General features: G+C 48.2%; 1 protein-coding gene and 1 pseudogene across 1 annotated transcript in view; one reads left to right on the top strand and one right to left on the bottom strand.

Annotated features, from left to right (window-relative positions):
• The window catches only part of LOC123455594, a 50,145-nt pseudogene extending 45,664 nt beyond the window's left edge, over positions 1-4,481 (bottom strand).
• A 2,914-nt stretch (positions 4,482-7,395) lies between these two features.
• The window catches only part of Osbpl10 (oxysterol binding protein like 10), a 323,158-nt gene continuing 303,390 nt past the window's right edge, over positions 7,396-27,163 (top strand). The window contains 2 exon segments of the mRNA XM_045136894.1: positions 7,396-7,456; positions 7,458-7,708. Coding sequence (XP_044992829.1) covers positions 7,424-7,456; positions 7,458-7,708 — 284 coding nt within the window. The 5' untranslated portion in view covers positions 7,396-7,423.

The following is a 27,163-nucleotide window of genomic DNA, read 5'->3' as shown; positions in this document are numbered from 1 at the left end:
ACCTGTGAAGATACTCAACAGTGGACATTGCAAGCCTTATATTTGGCCAGCCAGACCAAATGAGCCAAAGGGTGTAATAGTGGCACTTCTGTCCTGGTGGAAACCAACTGCACTCTAATTGGACTGGAGGCCCGCACCATGGGAGGAATATATCCCTGATATTGAAAATTTAAAACAGGGGTAGTCATGAGCCCTAGGGGTGTAACATCTGCTGCTGTCTGGCTAAATGTATATACTATGCTTATCAAACTGCCCAGTAAGCACTTCTCTTAATGTACATACCCTTATATTAATGCTACTCTCACTTTTGGTAGAGAATCTTCTCTTTTCAGATGGCAGTGTCCTTGGGATGACTCAGAAGGCATCATGGTGCTAGAAAGAAGTGACTGCAGTGCTCAGTACTGTAATATCTCTATCATGCCTTCCAAGGCTCAGGGTCTATTGTGGAAGAGGTGGCAGAAAGGATGTAAGAGCCAAAGGAAAGGTAGGACTCCTTACCACATGCTCTCCCCAGACACAAAATGGCCTGGATATCCATGACCTTGCAATGCCTGACATTACCTACACATGACCATCATAATAGGAGGAAAATATTGTGACATCAAAATAAAAGAGAGACTGATTGAGATGGGGAGGAGATATGACAGAGAATGGAGTTTCAAAGGGGAAAGAGGGGGAAGGGAGGGTATTACCATGGGATTATTTTTTATAATCATGGAAGTTGTTGATAAAAAAATAAATATATTAAATTTAAAAATGATGCTAAAATCTTGTTAGCTTATAACAAACTTTATTTTTTTTGCATGCTACAGGGTAATGATAACCAGTTTCATACCCTCTTAGATTTTGACTAGCCCTCCCTCCACCCTTCCTTTAGTCAGTCTCTTTTCCTAATGTCACTTAGGCCATTCCACCCTCAGTAATCTGTTCATCTAACTTACATATTATAATTTTATTTTATTTTTTTAATTGACAACTTCCTTAATTATAGATAATAACCCATGGTAATTCCCTCCCTTCCCCCACTTTCCCCTTTGAAACTCCACTCTCCATCATTTCCCCTCCCCATCTCAATCAGTCTCTCTTTTATTTTGATGTCATCATCTTTTCCTCCTCTTATGATGGTCTTGTGTAGGTAGTGTCAGGCACTGTGAGGGCATGGGTATCCAGGCCATTTTGTGTCTAGAAAAGCATGTTGTAAGGAGTCCTACCCTTCCTTTGGCTCTTACATTCCCTTTCTTTCTTTCTTTCTTTTTTTCTTTCTTTCTTTCTTTCTTTCTTCTTCGAAAACAGCATTTTATTAAACAGCAAGGCAGAACTGGAACACAACTTTAAATATTTGTAAATCAGGTCACAGAAGGGATGCAAAATGTTTGCAATGTGACTGTTACATTTTCATTTGTTAAATCTTAACACTGCTACATAAGATTATCCCATGATTAAAGCAGCCCAAATCAAACCACCATAAGCTCTATCAGTGGATACCTTCCTAAAGTAATGTTTTAATATTATTTCTGCTATTGACTCCTTTATCAAATATAATCTATAATCTAAATAGTAAAAAAAAAATAGGGGAGATGGTATGATGGAGAGTGGAGTTTCAAAGGGGCAAGTGGGGGGGAGGGGGTATTACCATGGAGTATTTTTTATAATCATAGAAGTTGTTAATAAAAAATAGGGGAGGGGGTATGATGGAGAGTGGAGTTTCAAAGGGGCAAGTGGGGGGGAGGGGGGTATTACCATGGAGTATTTTTTATAATCATAGAAGTTGTTAATAAAAAATAGGGGAGGGGGTATGATGGAGAGTGGAGTTTCAAAGGGGCAAGTGGGGGGGTGGGGGTATTACCATGGGGTATTATTTTTTATAATCATGGCAATTGTTAATAAAAAAAAGTTAAAAAATTAAAAAAAAAATAGTTAAAAATGACTAAAACTCTGCAAACCAAGTAAGAGGTTTGAATGGAAAATTCTGGGAAAACGAGTGAGATTAAATACTAAGGTAACGGTTATTACATATATACAACTCTCCCACTTCTTTCTGATTTTGACACTAATATACTCTCAATGTGGTTTCAACAGTTGATCTACTGGATACAAACAAAACTCTGAGACCAAATGCTAAGTGGTGCCATTAGCATGTGGTTTACTGAGTCCACGTGTCAGACTTCATCCCCACTTACACGTTCCTTACCAGGTCTCTGGGCTAGAAATAATACGTACCTGCAGTGAAAACCCTGGAGTTGGTTACTTCTGTTTATTAAGTTTTCTACCCAATTTCTATTTTTCTTCAAGATTTTATATTTCTAGCACACATAACCTGCCTTTTCAAATACCAAATGGGTTACTAGAAAAGTTTTGTTTTGTTTTGTTTTGTTTTTTTGAGGTAGGGTCTCACTCTGGCCCAGGCTGGCCTGGAATTCACTATGTAGTCTCAGGATGGCCTTGAACTCTGCCTCCCATGTGCTGGGATTAAAGGCGTGTGTCACCACGCCTGGCTAGGAAGTTTTTTACCTTGTCAATATGACAATTCAGTTTCAAGGGGGGGGGGGGGATTTCATTTTGAATAGCCTCAATCTGGTTTCAATTGGTCGAAGGGAAACCAGCATCCTACCTTGTCACTCAGTATCACAAAGGTCAAGCCTCTGCTAAGGAGCATCCAGTTCTGGTTAAGTTCAGGTCACTGTCAGGGGAAATTAACTACCAAAGTCACTTTCAGGAGAGAAATGGGAAAGTGGAGGCACAGGACGGTGGACAGGGTACAGAAGGCTGTGCTTTCAGTACATGATTTTGGTCACTTTTTCACAACATGGTTATTTTCTTGTATATTTTACTAAGTAAAAGCTTATAGTAAAAGACAGTGCTAAACCTATATGCCAGGCCAAATTCGATAAAATACCCATCTTCAAGTTTCATAAACATATGTAATTCTAATTTTTTTTTTGCTTTGCTTTTTTGAGGCAGGGTCTCAATCTAGCTCAGGCTGACCTGGAAGTCACTATGTAGTCTCAGGGTGGCCTCGAACTCACAGTGATCCTCCTACCTCTGCCTCCTGAGTGCTGGATTAAAGGAGTGTGCCACCACGCCTGGCTTGTAATTCTAATTATAAAGTCTCTACGTCTTCACAGTTTCATAGACTAAGGTAATACACAAATGCATGAAAGTCTCCTGTTATGCAGTCAATTTTACTTAGCTCTGACATTATCTTCATAAATACTCAGGGAAGCCACAAGGTAAGTCTTGGATTCTATACAAGTTTTAAGGGGGAAAAAAAGCGCAGCAACTCCATGAAACAGAGGGAAATGAATCCCTTATTTTCCTTTGCGTTCAAAAAATTTTTTGTTTATTTTTATTTATTTATTTGAGAGTGGCAGACAGAAAGAGGCAGATAGAGAGAGAATGAGCGCCCCAGGGCCTCCAGCCACTGCAAACGAACTCCAGATGCGTGTGCCCCCTTGTGCATCCGGCTAATGTGGGTCCTGGGGAATCAAGCCTCGAACCCGGGCCCTTAGGCTTCACAGGCAAGTGCTTAACAGCTAAACCATCTCTCCAGCCTTCTTTTGCTTTTTATGTCAGTTGTTTGCAAAACACTAAAAGCAGACATGAGGGGCTGGAGAGATGGCTTAGCGGTTAAGGCATTTGCCTGTGAAGCCAAAGGACCCAGGTTTGATTCCCCATGATCCATGTAAGCCAGATGCGCAAGGGACACATGCATCTGGAGTTCATTTGCAGTGGCTGGAGGCCCTGGGGCGCTCATTCTCTCTCTGTCTTTCTTCTTTCTCTCTCTGTCTCTTTTTCTGCTTATAAATATATAAATAAAAAGGAAGAAAGTGTAAAAAAAAAGTAACCTTCCAAGGCTCAGGGTCTATTGCAGAAGAGGAGGCGGAAAGAATGTAAGAGCCAAAGGAAAGGTAAACTCCTTACAACGTGCTCCCCTCAGATACAAAATGGCCTGGATATCCATGACCTCACAGTGCCTGACACTACCTACACAAGACCATCATGATAGGAGGGAAAGATCATGACATCAAAATAAAAGAGAAACTGATTGAGGTGGGGAGGGGATATGATGGAGAATGGAGTTTCAAAGGGGAAAGTGTGGGGAGGGAGGGCATTACCATGGGATATTGTTTACAATCATGGAAGTTGTTCAAGAAAAAACCAAGCAGACATGAGGGTTTTTTATGTACTGTCCAAGAACTTGGTTTTCTGACTTCCTTCACCTTCAGGTTTTCTTCCTTTACTGCACCCACTCTTGCAGGAAGATCACCCATGTCAGCACTCATCATCTTGGGTAACACACTTCTGGGCCTTAGGTACAGCATCCTTGATGAATGGTCTGGTGTTGGAGGTGCCCAGACCGGGCGGGATCTGCAGGATGCCTCAGGCCAGGACCGAGGACCAGCGGACTCCCAGCTCTTACGTTCTTCCCGCCACCTCTTCCGCAATGGACGCTGAGCACTCCTCTGTCACTTCTTCTCAGCACCATGATGCCTTCTGAGTCATCCCAAGGTCACCACCATCTGAAAAGAGAAGCTTCTCTAACCACAAGTGAGAGTAGCATTAATATATGGGTATGAACATTAAGAGAAGTGGGCAGTTTGATAAGCATAGTATATACATTTAGCCAGACAGCAGCAGACGTTACACCCCTAGGGGCTCATGACTGCCCCTGTTGTAGGGTTTCACTATCAGGGATATGTTCCTTCCCATGGAGCGGGCCTCCAGTCCAGTTGGAGGGCAGTTGGTTTCTCTCATAACAGACATGCCACTATTGCACCCGTTGGCTCATTTGGCCTGGCTGGTCAAATATAAGGCTTGCAGTGTCCACTGTTGAGTATCTTCACTGGTGGTTTCTCACTCTCTCCCATTGAACTGCATGCAGCACAGCTTTTTCCTCTAGCTTTCTGTCAGCTGGTCTACACGGCGGAGGTTTTCAGCTCAGCTCCAGCAGGATTTCTCAGTGACTTTGCAGCTCAAGTATGTGGAGTCTTCAGCAATAGGCTCTTACCATATCTTCCTGGTGGGAAACCAAGAGCCTTGGCCATGGCCTGTAATGTTTTAGGGGTATCAGTGATCTTCCTGGCCAACAACTCACTGCGAGTGTAATTTTATTTTTTAGTTTTGTTTTTTTAGGGTAGTGTCTCTCAGTCTAGCTCAGGCTGACCTGGAATTCACTACGTTGTCTCCAGGTGGCCTCATACTCACAATGATCCTCCTATCTCTGCCTTCTGAGTGCTGGGATTAAAGACGTGCCTCACCATGCCCTGCTGGAGTTGTATTATTATTATTACTTTTTTTTTTTTTTTTGATTTCCAAGGTAGGTTCTCACTCTTGCTCAGGCTGACCTAGAATTCACTATGTAGTCTCAGGGTGGCCTCGACTCACGGCAATCCTCCTACCTCTGCCTCCTGAGTGCTGGGCTCAAAGGCGTGAGCCACCACACCTGGCTTTGGATTTGTAATTTAAGAAATCTACTTTTATTTATTTGCAAGGAGGGAAAGGTTGGGAGAGAGGGAGAAAGAGAGGGAGAGAATTGGTGCACCAGGGCCTCTTATTGCAAAGGGACTTCAGACATACTTTTTGCATATGGCTTTAGGTGGATACTGGGGAACAGAACCTCAGCCTCAGGCTTTGCAGGCTGAGCCATCTCTTGGTGGCACAACTGTTTCTAATCAGCCCCAGAAACTTTTTGTCTGAAAATCTGCAGAGGTAAATCTGAAATCTTCCTGGAAAGATTGGAGACTGGAAAGAGCAAAATATATTTTTATTTATTTATTTATTTATTTGAGAGAGAGGAAGACAGAGAGATAGAGAGGGAGAGAGAATGAGAGCTCCATGGCCACCAGCCACTGCAAAGGAATTCCAGATGCATGTGCCCCCTTGTGCATCTGGCCTCCTTGGTCTTGGAGAATCGAACTGGAATCTTTTGGCTTTGCAGGCAAACACCTTAATTGCTAAGCCATCCTTCCAGCCCATCTAACAGTTTTTTTAAACTGTTGAATTACTTATCTGGTTTAGGGGTTTGTAGATGCTTTGGGTTGGGTTACCTATCCTCTAGCCTTGTGTGTGGTGTGTGTGTGTGTGTGTGTGTGTATCTCCCCTCCTCACAGCTAGGTAATTTTAGAAACATCCAGATTGCATTGAATATTTATAGTCGCAAAAGATTACCAGTGGGATGGAGAGCACAAGTCATTTACTTTTGCCAAAGAGTTTTGGGTGGAGAAGCGCAGCGTGTGTGCGCCGAGGCAGGGGAAAGTCACAGCCGACCGAGGCGGGCGGTGGGTCAGTTTTGGGTCATTGCCGTCGCCCTGCGGTTTCTGCACCCCTGGCTTCCAGGTGCGAGGTTCCGGATGGCAACGGGACAAGGGATGACTCGTCGCGTGGGTCACTGTCCATCAGGGTGGTGGTGGTGGGGGATTAGCATGAGGCCAGCGCTTGAGGGTCCCCAGAGCACTCTCTTGAGGGCGACCCTTGGCGCAAACCTATGCACGTGTTCGCTCACCTGCTCCAGTTGCAGGCCCGGGGTGGTCCGTGATGCATTGATGGCAACTCCGCTGTGTGGAAACGCCCCAGGCGGGCAGGAGGGCTCACCTGGCAAAGTCCCCTGCCCTTCCATGTTCTTCCCCATTAAACCAGCAGGAGAGCCCTATGGGTGCCCGGTGTGGTGGCGGCGGTGGTGGTGGTGTGTGTGGTGGTGGTGGTGGTGGGGGACTCGCTGCCCTGGTCCTGGGCTCCCCGGACCTGCGAGGCTAATTCCCAGGTGGCTGTGTACGTGCCTGGCCCAGGCTCCCGGGCGCCAGTCACCCAAGCAAGAGCTGGCTGGTGTCCCTCAGGCTGGTCGGCTCCACATCCGGCTGTACCCAGTGGGTGGGGTCATCCTTCCCTCCAGGTCCCCTCGGTGGGTTAGGGGCGGAGTGGGATGCACCCCCGGATTCCCTTTCAACCCTGGGGATCTTAACTGGGGGAAGAGACCGGAGGAAGGCTGGGGTGCAGGGCGCCGATCTAGGGCGTGCCCATCCTCCGGCCTGTGGGGACCCCGGAGCATCCCCCACCTCCCATCCTGGGCCTTCCCCCGCGAGCGATCCGAGCAGGAGGAGGAGGAGGAGGAGGAGGAGGAGGGACGCGCAGCTCTGAACTTGCCGGGGAAGTGGCGGGAGGGCGGGGCCGGGCCCTGGCCGCGGCTGGAGGAGGGGCGGCCGCAGCTGCATCCAGCCCCGCTGGCTTCCTTCCCAGCCTCCTTCCCTCCTCCTCCTCCTCCTCCTCCTGTATGAGTCAGGCATTTCCCGGGGATTCGGAGCAGCCACGCGCGGCCCGGAGCAGCAGCAGCAGCCGCTGACAGAGGCGACAGAGGCGGTGGCAGCAGCAGCCGCAGCCGCCGGGCCGCCACCGCGGCGGTCACTGGCGTCCCGGGCGCGCAGGGACCATGGAGAGGACGATCCAGGGCGCGGACGGCGGCGGGGGGCAGCAACAGCAGCAGCCGCAGCAGCAGCCGGGCCACGTCGGCGGGTTCCTCGCCTTCCTGTTCCCTGTCGGGTCGTGGAGTGTCCGGCCGATCGGTGGCCAGCGTCGGGCTGGGCGGCGGGGGCAGTCGTAGCAGTCCCGGTTCGGTGGCCGCTAGCCCGTCCGGAGGAGGTGGCCGCCGGAGGGAGCCGGCGCTCGAAGGTGTGCTCAGCAAATACACCAACCTGCTCCAGGGCTGGCAGAACAGGTAACGTGCCGACCCGGTGCGCTCGCGCGCGCGCCCTGGGGGTGGTCTGCGGCCGGGCACGGCTGCCTCTGCACCGCGCCCTTCTGGCGCCCTGGCCCAGGGGGGCTTTCGCCAGCGTTGGGGTGCCCGGGAGGGGCCGCCCCGCAGTCGCGGGAGGGACGCTGGAGCCCTGGTTCCATCGCACCCTCACCCCTCCTCCCCGCTCCCTCCACCCGATGCTGGCAGCAGGCAGGGTCTGGAGTGGCGACAGGAACGCGCCGGTTGGGTCTGGTGTCCCGACTGCCACCCCGTGAAGAATGGCAGAGAAAGACAGGCGGAGAGGACGTGCTTTGTGTCCCGCAGAGAAAGCTTCAAGCACATCTGGTTTGATCACAGCTGTTCCTCCCCGTAAATGTAGTTAAAGTTTGGTGCTAAAAAACCAATAATATTAACAACAAAAACCCCAGCGCTCCCACCAACAAAAAAGGCCATCACACTCACGTTTAGAGTCGCTGGGAGCGCGCGCATATTCCTTCCCTGGTTGGAGGACATACATCTTCAATATCCCCCCCCCACACACACACAAAGGAAGTTTCCTTAAAAGAAAAAAAAAATCCCACTCTCCCTTTTTCCAAGTGGTCACTTTGTTGTCTGTTGTTATTTCCCCATTCAGCTGCCATCTGAAGTTTCCTTGCTTTCTTCTCAAAGTTGGCAAACCTTGAAATGGGTATGGTGGCGCAGGCCGCAGGGGAGACTGAGGCTTGCTGATCTAGAGACTGAAGCTAACCTGTTCGGACCTCAAAATAATAACAACAAAAAAAGTTAGCTGGGCATGGTGGCGCATGACTTTAGGAGGATCTCTGTGAGGTCAGCCTGAGACTACATAGTGGATTCCAGGTCAGCCTGGATTAGAGCAAGACCCTACCTCAAACAAGCAAACAAAAATTTGGGAGGCCTAACTGATGGAGAGACACTTGGAAGGATGGGCATGTCAGGGAACTGGGCTCCTAGCTCCCTTGAGGGTGATGGCAGCCTGTGGATGTCAGTTGTGAGGAAGGCTTGTGAGAATCAGATTGACACTGCTGTCTGTCTGTCTGTCTGTCTCTGTTTTGGAGAAACAAACCAAAGACAATTGCAAAAGTGCCCATGCTAGGATGAGACTGTAGTGAGCCCCTTTACTCTCCAACAGTCCGGCTCTTAATAGCTTTGGGACACTTTTTAAAAATATTTTTATTGGGCTGGAGAGATGGCTTAGCGGTTAAGTGATTGCCTGCAAAGCCAAAGGACCCAGGTTTGATTCCCCAAGACCCACCTTAGCACAAGGGGGCGCACGTGTCTGGAGTTCGTTTGCAGTGGCTGGAGGCCCTGGCACACCATTTTTTTTTCCTCTCCCTCTTTCTCTGTCACGTAAATAAAATAAAAATATTAAAAATACTGGTATTATTTATTTGCAAGAGGAGGAGGTGTGTGTGTGTGTGTGTGTGTGTGTGTGTACACACCAGGCCTCTTGCTGCTGCAACCAAACTCCAGACCCATGTGCCACTTTGTGCATCTGGCTTTACATGGATGCTGAGGAGTCAAACCCAGGCCATTAGGCCTTGCAAACAAGCAGCCCCAATTGCTGAGCTATCTCTCCAGCCCCGGCTTTGGGACTTTTACTGGTTCTGGCTCTCTTCCCGATGGCTTTTCAGAAATGCTCAGACTGCTTCCAGCTGAAACATAGGCGGTTATAGACACGAAACTCCTCTCGCAGGAAGGTAGGACCTCAGTGTGTGGACACTGACTAACTCTCTCCTCTGAGTTATCCATAAAGTATTGTTGAAATCCACTGGGGTTTCCTTGGAGAGCTGTTACTATGAGAGTGGAAGCTGCGCTTAACTTTTTGAACCCCTTTGAATGCTCAGAATAGCCGCAGTGTCTGCCGTGACCCCAGTCCCTTCAGTTCTTGAAAGCTGCAAACGAAGAGGTAGAGCGTGTGGGAAGGGAGAGGTAGGAGGTGACTAAGTCTGATTTCAGTTCTTGGAAGTTGTGTCTTGGGAATGACATGCCAAGTACCTTGTCAAGATCTCTTTGCAGGTGAGCTGGGCAGTCAATTCCAGTACTTTTTCTTTAAGAGTTTATGGGGCCAGCAGAGTTTTAATGTTGTTTTTTTTTTTTTTTTCCCCTCACTGGATTACAGGCGCTTGCCCTGTCTGAGCACAGCATTTTACCTGCAATGTGTATTAAAGGATTTGTTCTTTGTGGTGGATTTAGGAGGAATTGCAGTAATATTCTTTTACCAGTTCCTCCCACCCCCCGGGGGTAGGGACTCACTTTAGCCCAGCCCAGGCTGACCTGGAATTCACTATGTAGTCTCAGGGTGGCCTCAAACTCACAGCGATCCTCTTACCTCTGCCTCCCGAGTGCTGGGATTAAAGGCGTGCACCACCACACCCAGCTTTTATTTATTTATTTTTTTAAATTGAGGTAGGGTCTCCCTCTGGCCCAGGCTGACCTGTAATTCGCTATGTAGTCTTAGGGTGGCCTCGAACTCACAGAGATCCTCCTACCTCTGCCTCTTGAGTGCTGGGATTCAAGCGCGCCACCACGCCCCGCCTCTCACCAGGTTTTAAGCCCACTCTGGTGTCTCCGCTGGAGGCAAAACACAGTTCACAGTAGCGGGCAACGAACTTAACTAGGTAAGCTGAGGAGGCGGGTGCGCTCCGGAGCGTGCTCCGGTGAGGCCTCAGCTTTGCTGCGTCTACTTTCTGCATCTTCTAGCTGTCTGCCAATGCGCCGCTCTTGCCACACTTGACCAGAGTTTCCCAAAGCACCGTCTCCGATGGGTAATGGCTCTGTGTCCGGCCTTATTTCCCCTGTTGTGTTCCCTGAACCGGGGCCCAAGGTCCATTAGTGGTCTGAAGATGATTTATGCTGACCTGTGAGAGAACACTGCTCTTTTCTCTTGGGGCGGGGGGTCTTGTAAGGGGAGAGCTGTATCCGCAGAGAGGAAGAGAAAAGAGGACCAAGATAGAAACCGTCAAATGACTGAAACCTTGTTCAGTTCTTTTATCTCATCAGAGTCTTGTCTTATTGAGTATCTGCTTCGTGTTCCACCCTGATGGAGGAGCCGGAGTGACTCCAAGAAACAGACCACGTGGCTGTCTTCTCTTGAAATAGTTAGGAAATGTACAATTGCAGGGTCAAGGGGGCCCATCTAGGTTAGTTTTGTTTTCCTCCATTTCTTTCTTTTATTTCCTCTCTTCTCCCTCGTCTTTACTTCTTCCTTCCTTCTCCTTCTTCCTCCCTCCTTGCCTTCCTTGCTCCTTCCACCTTCCCTTCCTGGTCTCATGTACCTCGGGCTGGCCTAGAACTTGCTAAGTAGCTGAAGATGGCCTTGAACTCATGATCCTCCTGCTTCCTACCTGCTGGAATTGATTCTAGGAGTGTACCACCACCGTGTCCGACTTGTTAGTTCTTTTCCAGATTGCCTGCAGTTAGTTATAACCTCTACCCACAGAGTCCTTGGTGGGGGTCTCCCAAACTGCCGGGCACTGATGGTACTCGCTCTAGCCCAGGCCGACATGGAATTCACGATGTAGTCTCAGGCTGGACTTGAACTCACAGCACTCCTCCTACCTCGGCGTCCCGAGTGCTGGGATTCAAGGCGGGCACCACCACGCCCGGCTGATAACACTCTTCACCAGTCAGGACGCAATGCCAGCCATCCACTAGCAGCTTGTGCCCTGGCATCCTCCTGCGTGTCCTTAAGTTGTTATGTGTTGCCACTTAGTATCATATTCTTTTTTATTTTATTTTATTTATTTGCAAGGAGAGAGACAGAGAGAGAGAGAGAGAGAGAGAGAGAGAGAGAGAGAGAGAGACAGGGAGAGAAGAGACAGACACAGAGAGAATGGGCATGCCGGGGCCTCCAGCCACTGCAAACTAATTCCAGATGCATGCGCCCCTTGTGCATCTGGCTTATGTGGGTCCTGGGGAATCGAACCTGGGTCCTTTGGCTTCACAGGCAAACGTCTTAACTGCTAAGCCATCTCCCCAGCCCTAGTACCATATTCTTATGTGTTATCACGTTGTATCATATTCTGCCTTCATCTATCTGAACCTATCAGCAAGACCACAAAACCAGTGGTGTAAAGAGAGGTCACGGCCTGGCATCACGGTCCTGGTCTCTTAATGACAACTATTTGGGAGGCTGAGGCAGGAGAATGGTTTTAGACCAGGAGTTTCAGGTGAGGCCTGGCTAGGGAATACAGCCAGAGGCTTGTTAAAACAAACAAACAAACAGACAAAAAACAAGATGTCTGGGCTGGGGACGGAGCTCAGTTGGTAGAGTGCTCGCCTTGAGGTCACGAGGCCCTGAGTTTGACCCAGCATGGAATGGACAAGGTGTGTCGGCTCAGGCCTGTACTCACGTGGGAGGTCGAGGCAGCGGGAGTTGACATTTCAGGGTCACCCGTGGCCACAGACTCGATTTGAGACTAGCCTGGACTGCATCAGCCCCTGTCTCAAAACTAAAAATTCAGTCTCTGGAGAGCAGTGTTTATCCTGTCATGAGAGTTGGCCCAAAAAGCCTCATAAAGATCTCACTATGGGGCTTGAGAGATGGCTTAGCGGTTAAGCGCTTGCCTGTGAAACCTAAGGACCCCGGTTCGAGGCTTGGTTCCCCAGGTCCCACGTTAGCCAGATGCACAAGGGGGTGCACGCGTCTGGAGTTCGTTTGCAGAGGCTGGAAGCCCTGGCGCGCCCATTCTCTCTCTCTCCCTCTATTTGTCTTTCTCTCTGTGTCTGTTGCTCTCAAATAAATAAATTTTCAAAAAAATTTTAAAAAAATTAAAAAAAAAAGGATCTCACTATGGGACTAGAGGGATGGCTTAACAGTTAAGGCATTTGCCTGCAAAGCCAAAGGACCCAAGTTCAATTCCCCAGGACCCACATTAGAGAGATGCACAAGGGGCGCATGCGTCTGGAGTTCATTTGCAGTGGCTGGGGGCCCCAGTGTGCCCATTCTCTCTCTCTCTTTTCTTCTTTCTCTGTTAAATAAATAAATAAAAATTTAAAAAAAAAGAAGTTTAAATAAAAAGAATGTTAAAGATCCCACCATGTCTTAACATTGTTAAATTGGGGACCAGATTTCAACATGGGTGTTATATTTTTATTTACTTATTTGGGATAGAGAGATAGACAGAGAGAATGGGTGTGCCGGGGCCTCCAGCCACTGAAAACAAACTCCAGACGCACGTGTCACCATGTGCTGTGCATCTGGCTTTTGTAGGTTCTGGCGAATCGAGCCTGGGTCCTTAGACTCTGCAGGCAAGCCCCTTAACCACTAAGTCATCTATCCAGCCTTTCCTTTCTACTTTGATGCTTGACTTTTTAAAAATATTTTTAATTTATTTGTGTATTTGAGAGAGAGAGGCAGATAGAGAATGGGCGCATCAGGGTCTCTAGCCACTGCAAATGAACTGTAGACATGTGTGCCAGCTTGTGCATCTGGCTTTATGTGGCTTCTGGAGAGTCGAGCTGGGGTTCTTTGGCTTTGCAGGCAAGCAACTTAATCGCTAAACTATCTTTCCAGCCTCCTACCCATCTCTGAATTATGAGTCTTACTTTGTGCGGGTAACCACAGGTGCTTTGAGTTCATGAGTGTGACAGCCCCATCATGTCTGGAGGACAGTACCACAGTACTCCTCCCCATCCTCTGGCTCCTACATTTGTTCTGTCCATGGTGTTCCCTGAGCCATGGAGGGGGTGGGACAGATGTCTCATTTAGGCCTGAGCACTCAACAATCACTGGTTCTCAGCATTTTAACCTCCGCTTAAGACTCTTGTGCTCATTACTGCCCAGTGCAAAACGAAGTTTCTCTGACCCGGGCTGAAAGCAGTGCTAATCTATGTCACCCAAGTTCTTTAACCCCTGAGCCATCTTCCCAACTCATTATCCCACATTATTTTTTGCTGCAAAGCCCTGGCCTTAGTTGCTCTGTGTGATTTCAACATGGTTGATCACCGTTTCAGTCTGCCTTCCTGGGTCCAGTTAAAAGGAAACATGTGGGCTGGAGAGATGGCTTAGTGGTTAAGGTGATTGCCTGCGAAGCCTAAGAACCCACGTTACACTCTCCAGATCCCATGTAAGCTAGACACACAGACGTGAGGCAAGCACAAAGCCACACATGCCCACTAGGTGGCACAAGCATCTGGAGTTCTATTGCAGTAGCTGAGGCCCTGGCGTGCCAATTCTCTCTCTGTCTCTTTTACTGTCTCTAAAAAGAAAAGAAAGAAAGAAAGGGAAAAATGTTGTTTTCACATCACTGCTTGGTGAACGCCTCCAAAACAGTTCCCTCTGTCTCTGAGTCCTGTAGGCAGGTTGGGTTTTTGTTTGTGTGTTTGAAAAGACTAATACTTACACTACTTTATTTATTTATTTAAGAGAGAGGGAGAGATTGAGATTGGGCACACCAGGGCCATCTAGCCACTGCACATGAACTCTAGGCGTGTGCGCCCCCTTGTGCATCTGGCTAACGTGGGTCCTGGGGAATCGGACCAAGGTCCTTTGGCTTTGTAGGCAAGCACCTTAACCACTAAGCCATCTCCCCAGCCTTTTTTATTTTTCCCCAAGGTAGGGTCTTGCTGTAGCCCAGACTGACCTGGAATTCACTATATGGTCTCAGAGTGGCCTCGATCGAACTGGCAATCCTCATACCTCTGCTTCCCATGTGGGATTCTGGTGTGTGTCACTGTGCCCGGCTAGGTTGGGGGTTTGCAGGAGGGTCGGCAGTCGGCTTCTGATAGAGCAAACACCTGGTAGAACTGCCTCGATTTTCCTACATTGATCCATTCTTGGTTATTAAAGAAGAAAGGGCTCAGAGAAGATAGGAACATTGACTTCACTTAAAATTTTTTAAAAAATTTTTGTTTAGTTATTTGAAAGTGACAGACAGAGAAAGAGGAAGAGAGAGAGAGAGAGAGAGAGAATGGGTGCGCCAGGGCCTCCAGCCCCTACAAACGAACTCCAGATGTGTGCGCCCCCTTGTGCATCTGGCTAACGTGGGTCCTGGGGAATTGAACCTCGAACCAGGGTCCTTAGACTTCACAGGCAAGCATTTAACTGCTAAGCCATCTCTCCAACCCTAAAATTTTTTAAGAAGATTTTTATTTTTATTTATTTATTTGAGACAGAGAGACGGGGAGAAAGAGAAAGAGAGAGAGTGAGAATGGGCACGCCAGGGCCTCTAGCCATTCAAATGAACTCCAGATGCATGTGCCACCATGTGCATCTGGCTTATATGGGACCCGGAGAATTGAACCTTGGTCCTTAGGCTTCACAGGCATGCACCTTAACTGTAAAACCATCTCTCCAGCATCACGTTTTTTGATTTTTTAAAAAAATATTATTTATTTATTTGAGGGAGGGAAAGAGGCGGAGAGAGAGAGAGAGAGAGAGAGAGAGAATGGGTGTGCCAGTGCTTCCAGCCACTGAAAATGCACTCCAGATGCATGTGTCCCCTTGTGCATCTGGCTTATGTGGGTCCTGGGGAATTGAACCGAGATCCTTCCACTAAGTCACCTCTCCAGCCCTTTTTTAAAAAACTTTTTGAGGTTGGGTCTTGTTCTAGCACAGGCTGACCTGGAATTCACTTTGTAGAGTCAGGGTGGCCTCGAACCCATGGTGACCCTTCTGCCTCAAGTTCTTGAGTGCTGGGATTCAGGGTGTGCACCACCATGCCTGGCTTGTCTCCACTTTTTCCTTCTCTAGCTGAAAGAACTCATAGCTACAGCCTCCTCTTCTTTCATGGGGGAAAAATAAATCAAAACACCCCCACACAGTTTGAAACAGTGATGACAGGCAGAATCGTAACCCATATGTTTAATTTATTTCAGCTCAGGTACTATTGTTAAATATTTATATTTATTTATTTGCAAATGAACTCCAGTCCCATGTCCCACTTTATGCATCTGGCTTTATATGGCTACTGGGGAATTGAACCCGGGCCATCAGGCTTTGTAAGCAAGTGCCTTTAACTGATGAGCTATCATCCCAGCCATTATTATTATTGTTTTTTTGGTTTATTAATATTATTTGTTATTATTTTTGATAAGGGGTACTATGTAGTCCAGGGTGATCTTGAACTGGTTGTATAGCTAAGGATGACCTTGAACTCCTGACTCTCTACTTTTTTATTTTTATTTATTTATTTATTTTTTTTGAGGTAGGGTCTCATTCTAGCTCAGGCTGACCTGGAATTCACTATATAGTCTCAGGGTGGCCTCGACCTCATAGCAGTTTTCCTACCTCTGCCTCCCACGTGCTGGGATCACAAGGGTGCGCCACCATGCCCAGCTCTGATTCTCTCCCTTCTTCTGAGTGCCGAGATAACTTTCAGGTCAGGCAGGTGCCATGCCACCGTCCTCAGAACTGTAGTATTATTTCTTTATTTCTTTTTTGGTTTTCTGAGGTAAGGTTTCACTGTAGCTCAGGCTGACCTGGAACTCACTATGTAGTCTCTCAGGGTGGCCTTGAACTCACTGAGATCCTCCTACCTCTGTTTCCTGAGTGCTAGGATTAAAGGCGTGCATCACCATGCCGGGCCAGCACAGTAGTATTATTAATATTAAAGTTCTGGGTTTGGGGAGATGGCTGTTGAAAACCCAAAAGCCTGGGTTGAATTCCCCAGTCACTACACAAAGCCAGACTCAGGAAAGGGTTATAACCAGCACTCGAGACTACATAGTGAATTCCAGGTCAGCTTGGGCTATAGAGCAAGACCCTACCCCCCCAAAACAACAACAACAAAAAACCCAACCCCCCCAAACCAAAACAAAGAAACAAAAACTCTCTCAATTTAAAGAAAGAAAAAAAAAAAGAATGAGACAACAAATTCAAGGGAAGGACTATTTTGAGGATTGCTTTTTTTTTTTTCGAGGTAGGGTCTCACTCTAGCTCAGGCTGACCTGGAATTCACTATGGAGTCTCAGGGTGGCCTTGAACACACGGAGATCCTCCTACCTCTGCCTCCCGAGTGCTGGGATTAAAGGCGTGCACCACCATGCCTGGCAAAAATAATAATAATAATTTAAAAGTGCCTGTAACATTAGCACTGGGGAGATGAGCAGGCAGATCCTTAGGGCTTGCTGGCTAGCAAGTCCAGCCCAAGTACCATGCCTGTGGGTTCATCAAGTGATTCAGTCTCAAAAAATAGGGTGGAGAGCCAAGTGCGGTGACACGCGTCTTTAGTCCCAGCACCCAGGAGGCTGAGGTAGGAGGATCACCGTGAGTTTGAGACCAGCCTGGGGCAACAGAGTGAGTTTATGGTCAGCTTGGGCTAGAGTGAGACCTTGCCTTTAACCTGTCTTACCACCAACAAAAGGTGGAGGGTGACTGGGGGAAGACGCCTGACGTTGACCTTTGGTCCCCACGTGTGCAGGAGTGTATGCACACACGAATGCGCACATACCCACGCGTGTGCCTGCATGCACACACGCACACACACTCACACATATGTGCCTAAAAATCAGTAAGTTCTTGGCTGCGTGCCTCCTTACCGCCTTGTCCCATGGTGAGGTGTGCACATTCATCCTGCTTTCTGCAAACAACAGTCCTCTTGTGGCCCAAGAGTTTGACGTTTCTTGTGGCATGTCCACCCTGACCTGGAGCCATCACAACCTGTAAGCGACCCATAATGACCCATGGTTTGCTTGTGGACTCTACGAACGCATGTGAACCTCCAGCATTCTGGGGCTACATGTCCAATTAAAAGAAGAAAAAGTCCCTAGAGGATGGAGACTGTAGCTCATTGGTATACCTTACTGACTTTGCGTGAATAGGGTTTAGGTTTGGTCCTCAGCACCAGAAAAAAAGTCACTGGGGCATATATTAATTTAAAAAATATTTTATTTATTTGTAAGGGGAGAGAGAGAGAGAGAGAAAGGGAGAGAATGGGCATAGTAGGGCATCTTTGCCACTGCAAACTAACTCCAGATACATTTGCCACTTTGTGCATGTGGTTTTACGTGGGTACTCTTGTTTTTTTTTTTTTTCAAGGTAGGGTCTCATTCCAGCCCAGACTGACCCGGAATTCACTATGTAGTCTCAGGGTGGCCTTGAACTCATGGCGATCCTTCTACCTCTGCCTCCCGAGTGTTGTGATTAAAGGCGTGCGCCACCACGCCCAGCCATGTACATACTCTTGAATTGAACCTTGGCAGGCAAGCTTTGTAAACAAGTGCCTTTAACCACTGAACCATCTCTTCAGCCATGCATATATTAATTTTTAAAACCACATTGAATTAAAATGAATGTATTTTTTTTTTCCAAGGTAGGTTCTCACTCTAGCCCAGGCTGACCTGGAATTCACTGTATAGCCTCAGGCTGGCCTTGAACTCACAGTGATCCTCCTACCTCTGCTTCCGAGGGGGCAGGGCAGGATTAAAGGCGTGCGCCACCACACCAGTTTATTTTGAACACTGCAATATTTTTTGAGGCATTTGGTACTGCTGGAGTTGGAAATCACTGCCCAGCGTTTCTGCTCTTGCCCGGGGCCACTTAGGAACTATTTGCACATATTCCTGTCTAGGCTGCCAGTCCGATCTGAAGCTCTGAGGCTGCACACTAAAATCCTTTAGGGATCTCGGATTGCTTCATTGACAGTAATAAAGGGATGGTTGTCTAGGTTACAAAACAGTGCACCGTAAAATGTATTTACTTATGCTTTAAAATATTTATTGAGGATCTGCTTGGTGTTAACCGCTCCCTGCAGCATCTGCTCCCTCTCCTCTCTCCCTCTCTCCCTTTTTTTAAATTTTATTTTTGTTTTTTTGAGTTAGGGTCTCACTGTAGCCCAGGCCGACCTGGAATTCACCATGTGGTCTCAGGGTGGCCTTGAACTCACAGCATTCCTCCTACCCTTGCCTCTCTAGTGCTGGAATTAAAGGTGTGGGCCATGCCCACCATGCCCAGAGCTTTTTTTAAAAAAAAATTATTTTGTTTATTTTTAAAATTATATTTATTTGAGAGTGACAGAGAAATAGGTAGATAGATAGATATATAGAGAGAGAATGGGTGCGCCAGGGCCTCCAGCCACTGCAAATGAACTCCAGATGCGTGCGCCTCCTTATGCATCTGGCTAATGTGGGTCCTGGGGAATCCAGCCTCGAACTGGGGTTCTTAGGTTTCATAGGCAAGCGCTTAACTGCTAAGTCATCACTCCAGCCCCTCCTCCCTTTTTTGAGACAGGGTCTCAGTGCAGACAGTCCTTACACTGTCTGTGTGGCTAACGATGACCTTGAATTTCTGATCCTCCTGTCTCTACCTCCCTAGTGCTGGGATTACAGCGTGTGCCTCCACACCTGGTGTACGGGCTGCTACGGACTGAACCTGGGGCTCATGTAAGACAATTGAGCTATATCCCCAGCCTTCAACTTAAAAAAATATATATTTTATTTATTTATTTGCAAGGAGGAAGAAAGAGAAGGGGCGTGCGGGGGGTGGTGGTGGAGGGAGAATGGAATGTGCACGCCAGGGCCTCTAGCCACTGCACATGAACTCCAGATGTATGTGCCACTTTGTGTATCTGGTTTAGGTGGGTCCTAGAGGATCCAACCCAGGAAGACAGGCTTTACCAGAAAGTGCTTTTAGCCAGGTATGGTGGTGCACACCTTAAATCCCAGCACTCGGGAGGCAGAACTGCTGTGAGTTCGAGGCCACTGTGAGACTACATAGTGAATTCCAGGTCAGCCTGGGCTAGAGCGAGACCCTACTTCCAAAAACCAAAAAAGAAAAAGAAAAAGGAAGGAAGAAAGTACCTTTAACAGCTGAACCATCTCTCCAGACCTCTTTCTACTTTGTGTGTGTGTGTGTGTGTGTGTGTGTGTGTGTGTGTGTGTGTGCACATGCGCGTGCGCCATGGCATGCCCATGGATGTCAGAGGACAGCTTTGGTGACATTGGTCCTCACCTTCTCTTGCAGTCGGGTTCGCATTGTTGGTAGAAATCACCAGGCTAAGAGCAGCTTTTGGGGGAAAAAAAAAGAGGGGGGTTTATTTTGCCTTACAGACTCAAGGGGAAGCTCCACGATCGCAGGGGAAATGGTGGCATGAGGAGTGGGTGGACATCACCCCCTGGCCAACATCACATGGACAACAGCAACAGGAGAGTGTGCCAAAGAGGGGAAACTGGCTATAACACCCATAAGCCCACCCCCAACAATACACTCCCTCCAGGAGGCCTTCATTCCCAAATCTCCATCAACTGGGAACCCAGGATTCAGAACACCTAAGTTTATGGGGGACACCTGCATCAAACCACCATACCTTCTACTTTGAGGCAAGATCTCTGGGTTCACTACTATGTTTGCCAGGTTAGCTGGCCTGTTAGCTTCCAGACATTTCTTCTCTTCCCTGTCTGTTTCTCCCTTCCCTCCCCCAGATGCTTTGGGGTTACAGACGCTTGTGCCCCACTGTCTGTCTTCACATGGGGTCTGGGGATCAGAAAGTCAGGTACTTACATTTGTGGGGCAAACACCTTATCCACTGAGCCATCTCCCCATGCCCAGCTTTATGTTTAATTTTTATTTATCCATTTATTTATTTATTCATTTATTTAAGAGAGAGAGAGAGATTGAGAGAGAGAATGGGCATGACAGGGCCTCCAACCACTGCCACCGAACTCAAGCTGCATGCCTCTCCTTGTGCGTCTGGCTTATGTGGGTCCTGGGGAATTGAACCTGGGTCTTTTGGCTGTGCAGGCAAGTGCCTTAACCCCTAAGCCATCTCTCCAGCCCTTTCTTTTTCATTTATTTATTAAAAAAGATTATCCCATGCCCAGCTTTTAAAACGCGAGTTCTGGGGGCTGAACTCAGTTCCTCATGTTTGTGTACTAAGCCCTTGACTGACCCATCTGCCCAGCCCTTACTGCCGCTTAGACATAGTGTTGCCGTGAATGTTTTAGGACATGTGTTTCAGAGACAACATAAATGTTCTGGTGCATATACACCTAGTAGCAGAAATCATACATATTACAGTTTAGATACCAAAGCACCCCCTAATAGGCTCATGTGTTGAGGGCTCCATAGCCAGAGCAGGGCTGGAGGGATGGCTTAGTGGTTAAGGCGTTTGCCTGCAAAGCCAAAGGATCCAGGTTCGATTCCCCAGGACCTATGTAAGCCAGATGCACAAGGGAGCGCACACATCTGGAGTTTGTTTGTAGTGGCTGCAGGCCCTGGTGCGCCCATTCTCTCCTTCTCTCTCTCTGTCAAATAAATAAACAAGTAAAAATAAAATATTTAAAAGAACCAAAGATCCACAGAGCAGGAATCTCTGTGACTTTTCCCGCACCACGATGGGGTGTCAGTGGGAGCGTCTTGGCACTCCTCCCTAACCTTTCAGGACGTTCGCCTCCCTTCCTTTTTTCCAGTTTGTGGTGGCTGCCACCTCCCTTGGCTTATTTCTGTATCAGGGGAATCTTGCTCGACTTTCCGGTGCCTTCTCTCTGCGTGCCAGCCCTCCCTTGCTGCTCTCTCTCCGCGCTCAGTGCCCTGAGAGCCCACCCAGAATAATCCGGATAACCATCCCCCGTCAGGATCCCGGATCTGAGACAGCTTGGAGGGAGGGACTCAGGTAAGGGACACAGGGTGGTCCTCTCCCACTTCCGGCTGCCTGGTCAGCCGTCCAAGCACAGTGCTTAGAACCTCGGTCCTCAGCACAAGTTTGTGGGCCACGGGCTCAGGGAGATGACTCGGTGAGTCAAGCACTTGCCACACCAGCGTGAGTTCAGAGTCCCAGCACCCACATAAAAGCCAGACGTGGTGCTCTGTGCCTGTAATCTCAGCGTTGGAAAGGTGGAGGCAGGAGGATCCCAGGAGCTTGCTGGCTAGCTTGTCAAGCAGATTCCGTGAGCCCTAGGTTCAGTGAGAGACCTTGTTTCAAAAACACAAGGAGAAACATGACTGAGGAGCACACCCTGTGTTAACCTCTGGCCTCCACACGCACGTGCTCAGATGTGTCTAAGCACCCCCACATAGATGTGTACCCACACTCCAAAATTCAAGCACCACATACACATATAAAACGAACAAACAAAGCTGGGCGTGGTGGTGCACGCCTTTAATCCCAGCACTCAGGAGGCAGAGGTAGGAGGATCGCCATCAGTTCAAGGCCACCCTGGGACTACAGAGTTAATTCCAGGTCAGCCTGGACCAGAGTGAGACCCTACTTTGAAAACCCCCCAAAAAACAAAAAACAAACAAACAAAGAAGCTTGTGCACTGTGGTGATTTGAATGTATGTCCCCCATAGACTCAGGTGTTGTTATTAAAGCTTGGAACTTGGGTCACCTCGCTGGGAGAGGTGTCCCTGGGGGAGAAGCCGAACTCCAGCCCGAAGGTGGGCAGAGAGGGCGCAGCTCAGGGTCCTGGCTGCTCACTGCCCACTTGTGCGTGTTTGTTGTTTATGGTTTTCATGGGCTGTTTGGTTGTTTCTCTGCTTGGCTGTATGGACGCAGCTTTCTTCTGCCGTTGAAGGAACGTCCCCCTGGATCTGTAAGCTTGGAATAAGCCCCTTCCTCCTATAAACTGTCTGGTTTGGGAGTTCATCCCAGCCACGTGCAGCTGATCACAACGTGGCCTGATGGCTGTGTGCTCAGCAGACCCACGTAGGAGTGGCTTCGCGACCCAGGGAGTGAGCCGCACGGGTTTGGATCACGTCGTGGCGTATCTGCAGGTGTGCATGGGCCCCTCCTCCCACGCATGGGGACACGGGGGACTTAGCTCATTTGATTTTCACGAAGAGTGGCCATCTGCGGCCAGCTCATGGTTCCTCACGGTCTGCTTGTGGGCACTTGTCCGAGGACTCTGAGAAGAAAGAGGCCATTTGGACCTTTGCGTCCTGAGATGAGAGTTGAAATGTGCCGGAAACTCCAAGGCTCTTTGCAGTTCTGCTTGACTCCTGCAGACGTGATTTGGGGCCAGGCCAAAATAGAATTAACGAGAAAACAGTCCAGAATTTGATTTTTTTTTTTTTTTTTCCGAAGTAGAGTTTCACTCTAGCCCAGGCTGACCTGGAATTCACTACGCAGTCTCAGGGTGGCCTCGAACTCTCAGCGATCCTCCTACCTCTGCCTCCCGAGTGCTGGGATCAAAGGCGTGCGCCACCGCGCCCACTGCGCCCGGCCAGAATTTGATTTTCGACAAGCCAGACTGGATTGAGTATGGTCACAGCCCAGAAAGAAAGTTCCTTATTTGTGTCTTATACCGTGATATCATCAGTGATAAAATTAGGAAACCTAATATAGGGTCTTTTGCTGAAAGTCTGTTCTTTGAAGGTCAGATAAACCCTTTGGGGAATGAATAGCTTCTGGCACTATGGTTTTGAGGGAACTATTTATATTTGTATGTGGTTTGGTCTTCTTCTATAAATATATTGATGGACAATATAAAAGCTTGAAAGGCAACTTACATCAATTTTTGGTTTCTTTAATATAAGACTGTTGTAAGCCATGGGCTGTAGGTTGCCTTGAGGCTATGGTGTGGAGTGAGGAACCCTCCTGGGTCATGTGAATCGGATGGGGGGAGGGTTCTTCTCAGGCCTGTGTTCAGGGGGATTCAGTGGAGGAGGTGACAGATGACCCCTGCATTATCACCACCTCTGTCAGAGCTTTGGGCAGCTGTCAACAAGGCAATGGAATCTCACCACCTTATTAGTTTCCCTGGGCCTTCGGATTGTTAAGGACAGCCTAGGCAGGTCCAGGAAACTTTGAAAGGCCGCCGCGAAGTGGTAGCATGTGGCTCAGGCCCCTCCCTCTTTGCAGGTCATGTGGCCTGCTGCGTGGTTTCTTCCAAGTATTTCCTGGGCAGCTTTGGTGTTGTGTGTGCCACTTGTGATGTGTGACGTGACAGATCACACCAAGGGAGGGCACACGTTCTGTAAGGAGCCAGAGAGGAGCCAGTGTAGGCTTTGTGGGCACGATGGTCTCTGTAGGAACAGTGCCATTCTTTTGCTGTGAGCAAGCAGGTGGGACTCTGTTCCAATAAAACTTTATTTATAAAACAGGCAGTGGGCCGGGCGTGGTGGCGCAGGCCTTTAATCCCAGCACTTGGGGGAGGCAGAGGTAGGAGGATCACTGTGAGTTCAAGGCTACCCTGAAACTACAGAGTGAATTCCTGGTCAGCCTGCGTGAGACCCTACCTGGAAAAACTAAAAACAAAACAAAACAAAACAGGCAGTGGGTTGTGGGTTGTATTCAGTCTTCACATGAAACCCTTATGCATCTTATCAAGGAGGACCAGGGCGGTGGCCCTGAACTACCTCTGTCACTTTGGACAAGCAACTTAACTTCCCACTTCTTTTACTTTCCTTTTTTTTTTTTTTTTTTTTTTTAATTTATTTATTTGAGAGCGACAGACACAGAGAGAAAGACAGATAGAGGGAGAGAGAGAGAATGGGCGCGCCAGGGCTTCCAGCCTCTGCTAACAAACTCCAGACGCGTGCGCCCCCTTGTGCAACTGGCTAACGTGGGACCTGGGGAACCGAGCCTTGAACCGGGGTCCTTAGGCTTCACAGGCAAGCGCTTAACCGCTAAGCCATCTCTCCAGCCCTTTTATTTTCCTTTTCTCCCACTTGCCTTTCTCCTCCTCCCTCTTCCTTCCTTCCCTTCCTTCCTTTCTTCCCTCACTCCATCCTTACCTCCCTCCCACCTTTGTTCCTTTTTTTCCTTCCATCCTCCCTCTTTTTCTCCTTCCTCAGTGAAGGTAAAGGCAACGACTGCCTTTAATCCCAGCACTTGGGAGGCAGCGGTAGGTGGATTGTTATGAGTTTGAGGCCAGCTTGGGACTGCATAGTGAATTTCATGTCAGCCTGGGCTAGAGCAAGACTCTACTTCAACAAAACAAAACAAAACAACAGGTGAAGACCGACTAGAAAGCTGTTCTCTGACTCCTCCACATGTGCCATGACATGCACGCTGTGGCATGTGTACATGTGTACCCATCCATACCTACGTATACAAATACTGCACACACCAGTGATTTTTTTTTAAATGAGATTATTTTTATACTTTTGCCCTTTGCAACTAGAGATGGCCACATAAGATTGTAATCTGGATGTCAGGTGGGTAGTCCTATGGTAGCTTTCTGGGATTGTCTTTTTCTTTTTCTTTCTTTTTTTTTTAATTTATTTTTATTTATTTATTTTTTACCTGTATTTTCTTTTTAAAAATTTTTATTAGCATTTTCCATGATTATAAAAAAAATCCCATGTTAATTCCCCCCCGCCACTTTCCCATTTGAAATTCCATTCTCCATCATATTACCTCCCCGTCACAATCACTGTTGCGTTTTCTTTTCACTGTGGAATGCAGACACGAAAGGAGGAATTCCAGTAGCTGTGCTGAATCTCCGGGTGACAAAAGTGAAAGCTACCTTAGTTATCTTCTTTCTCATGGCTGGGACAAAATGCCTGACCAAAAAAAAAAAAAAAAAGTTTAGGGTTGGAGAGATGGCTTAGTGGTTAAGGCGCTTGCCTGCAAAGCCTGAGGACCCAGGTTTGATTTTCCCAGGACCCATGTAAGCCGGATGCACAAGGTGACACATTCATCTGGAGTTTGTTTGCAGTGGCTGGAGGCCCTGGTGCACCCATTCTCTCTGTCTCTCAAATTAAAAAAAAGCAGCTTAAGGGAGAAAGGGCTTATTTCAGCTTCCATTTCCAGGTTGGAGCTCCTCAGGGCGGGGAAGGCGTAGTAGCAGGAGCTCGAGGCGGCTGCTCACATCCATCTACAGTGAGGAAGCAGAGTGAGGGGCTCAGCCAGCGCTCTCCTTTTCTTCTTTCTTTCTTTTTTTTTTTTCTTTTTTTTTGGTTTTTTGAGGTGAGGTTTCACTCTAGCCCAGGCTGACCTGGAATGCACTATGGAGCCTCAGGGTGGCCTCGAACTCACGGCGATCCTCCTTCCTCTGCCTCCCGAGTGCTGGGATTAAAGGCGTGCGCCACCATGCCCGACATCCTTTTTTTTTTTTTTAATATGAAAGAGTGAGAGCAGAACAAGTGTGGGGGGGGGACAATTGGTTCACTAGGGCCTCCAGCCACTGCAATCAAACTCCAGGTGCGTGTGAGACCTTACACGCTTGTATCACCTTGTGGGTCTGGCTTACATGGGACCTGGAGAGTTGAACATGGGTCCTTAGGCTTCACAGGCAAGCATCTTAACCACTAAGCCATCTCTCCAGGCTGATGGCTTTTTTATTAGCTCCCATTCACAGTGAGATCTAACCCAACGGTGGCAGGTAGAACTCCTGTGTTCCGGGTGAAAAGACTGAGGCGTGGCAACACATTCTGCAAAGTTAGTATTTTGTGGAGCCTGGATTTGCCTGACCCCAAAGTGTGTCTTGGAATTGTATCTTCTCATTGCTGGGAGAAAAGGATTTCTTTTGGCTTATAGTTTCTTTTTTGTTTGTTTAAAAATATTTATTTATTTATTTAATTAATTAATTTATTTGAGAGCGACAGACACAGAGAGAAAGACAGATAGAGGGAGAGAGAGAGAATGGGCGCGCCAGGGCTTCCAGCCTCTGCAAACGAACTCCAGACGCGTGCGCCCCCTTGTGCATCTGGCTAACGTGGGATCTGGGGAACCGAGCCTCGAACTGGGATCCTTAGGCTTCACAGGCAAGCGCTTAACCGCTAAGTCATCTCTCCAGCCCTATTTATTTATTTTGAAAGAGAGAGAGAATGGGTGTACCAGGGCCTCTAGCCATTTCAACGAACTCCAGTTGCATGCACCACCTTGTGAATCTGGCTTTATGTGAGTACTGGGGAATCGAACCTGGGTCCTTTGGCTTTGCTGGCAAGTGCATTAAGCTGTCTTTCAGTGCCCATTATAGTTTCTTTAAAAAAAATTCCCTTTGTAAAGGGGAGAGAGAGAGGGAGAGAGGGAGGGGGAGAAAAGAGCACCAAGGTTTAGTGCTGCTGCGAACAGACTTCAGGCCCATATACCACTTTGTGTATCTGGCTTATCTGGGTACTGGCAAATTGAACCCAGGCTGTCAGGCTATTAAAGCAAGTGCGTTTAATCACTGAGCCATCTCCCCAGTCCTGGCTTAGAGTTTCAAGGGAGATTTCACCATGGTACAGACAGCAGCAGGCTCCAGTCTTCATACACAGCAGTAGAAGGAGCAAACAGAGTGAGCTAACTGGGAACCCCGCAGAGGTTATGTTAACAAACTTCCAGGCCCGCCCACGGTGACACACCTCCAGCAGATCGCCACCTCCCAAGGCCTCCATCAGCTGGGGACCAAGTAGGAGGTTTGATCACAATCACTTGAGGCTGTGGGGAACACTTTACACCTAAACCACCTTCCGTCCGCAGCTCTTGGATATCCTTGGAGGTCTACGGCCACATCTTCTACGTGAGGTGGCTGAGGGCTGTGCCTCAGGGTAGACCAGTCACGGCTCATTACGCTGCAAGATAATCACCATTCCTTCTCGCTCTTTCTCTG

Source organism: Jaculus jaculus, chromosome 17 (assembly GCF_020740685.1).
Source record: "Jaculus jaculus isolate mJacJac1 chromosome 17, mJacJac1.mat.Y.cur, whole genome shotgun sequence".
NCBI lineage: Eukaryota > Metazoa > Chordata > Mammalia > Rodentia > Dipodidae > Jaculus > Jaculus jaculus.
This window is presented reverse-complemented; position numbering and strand designations above follow the sequence as displayed.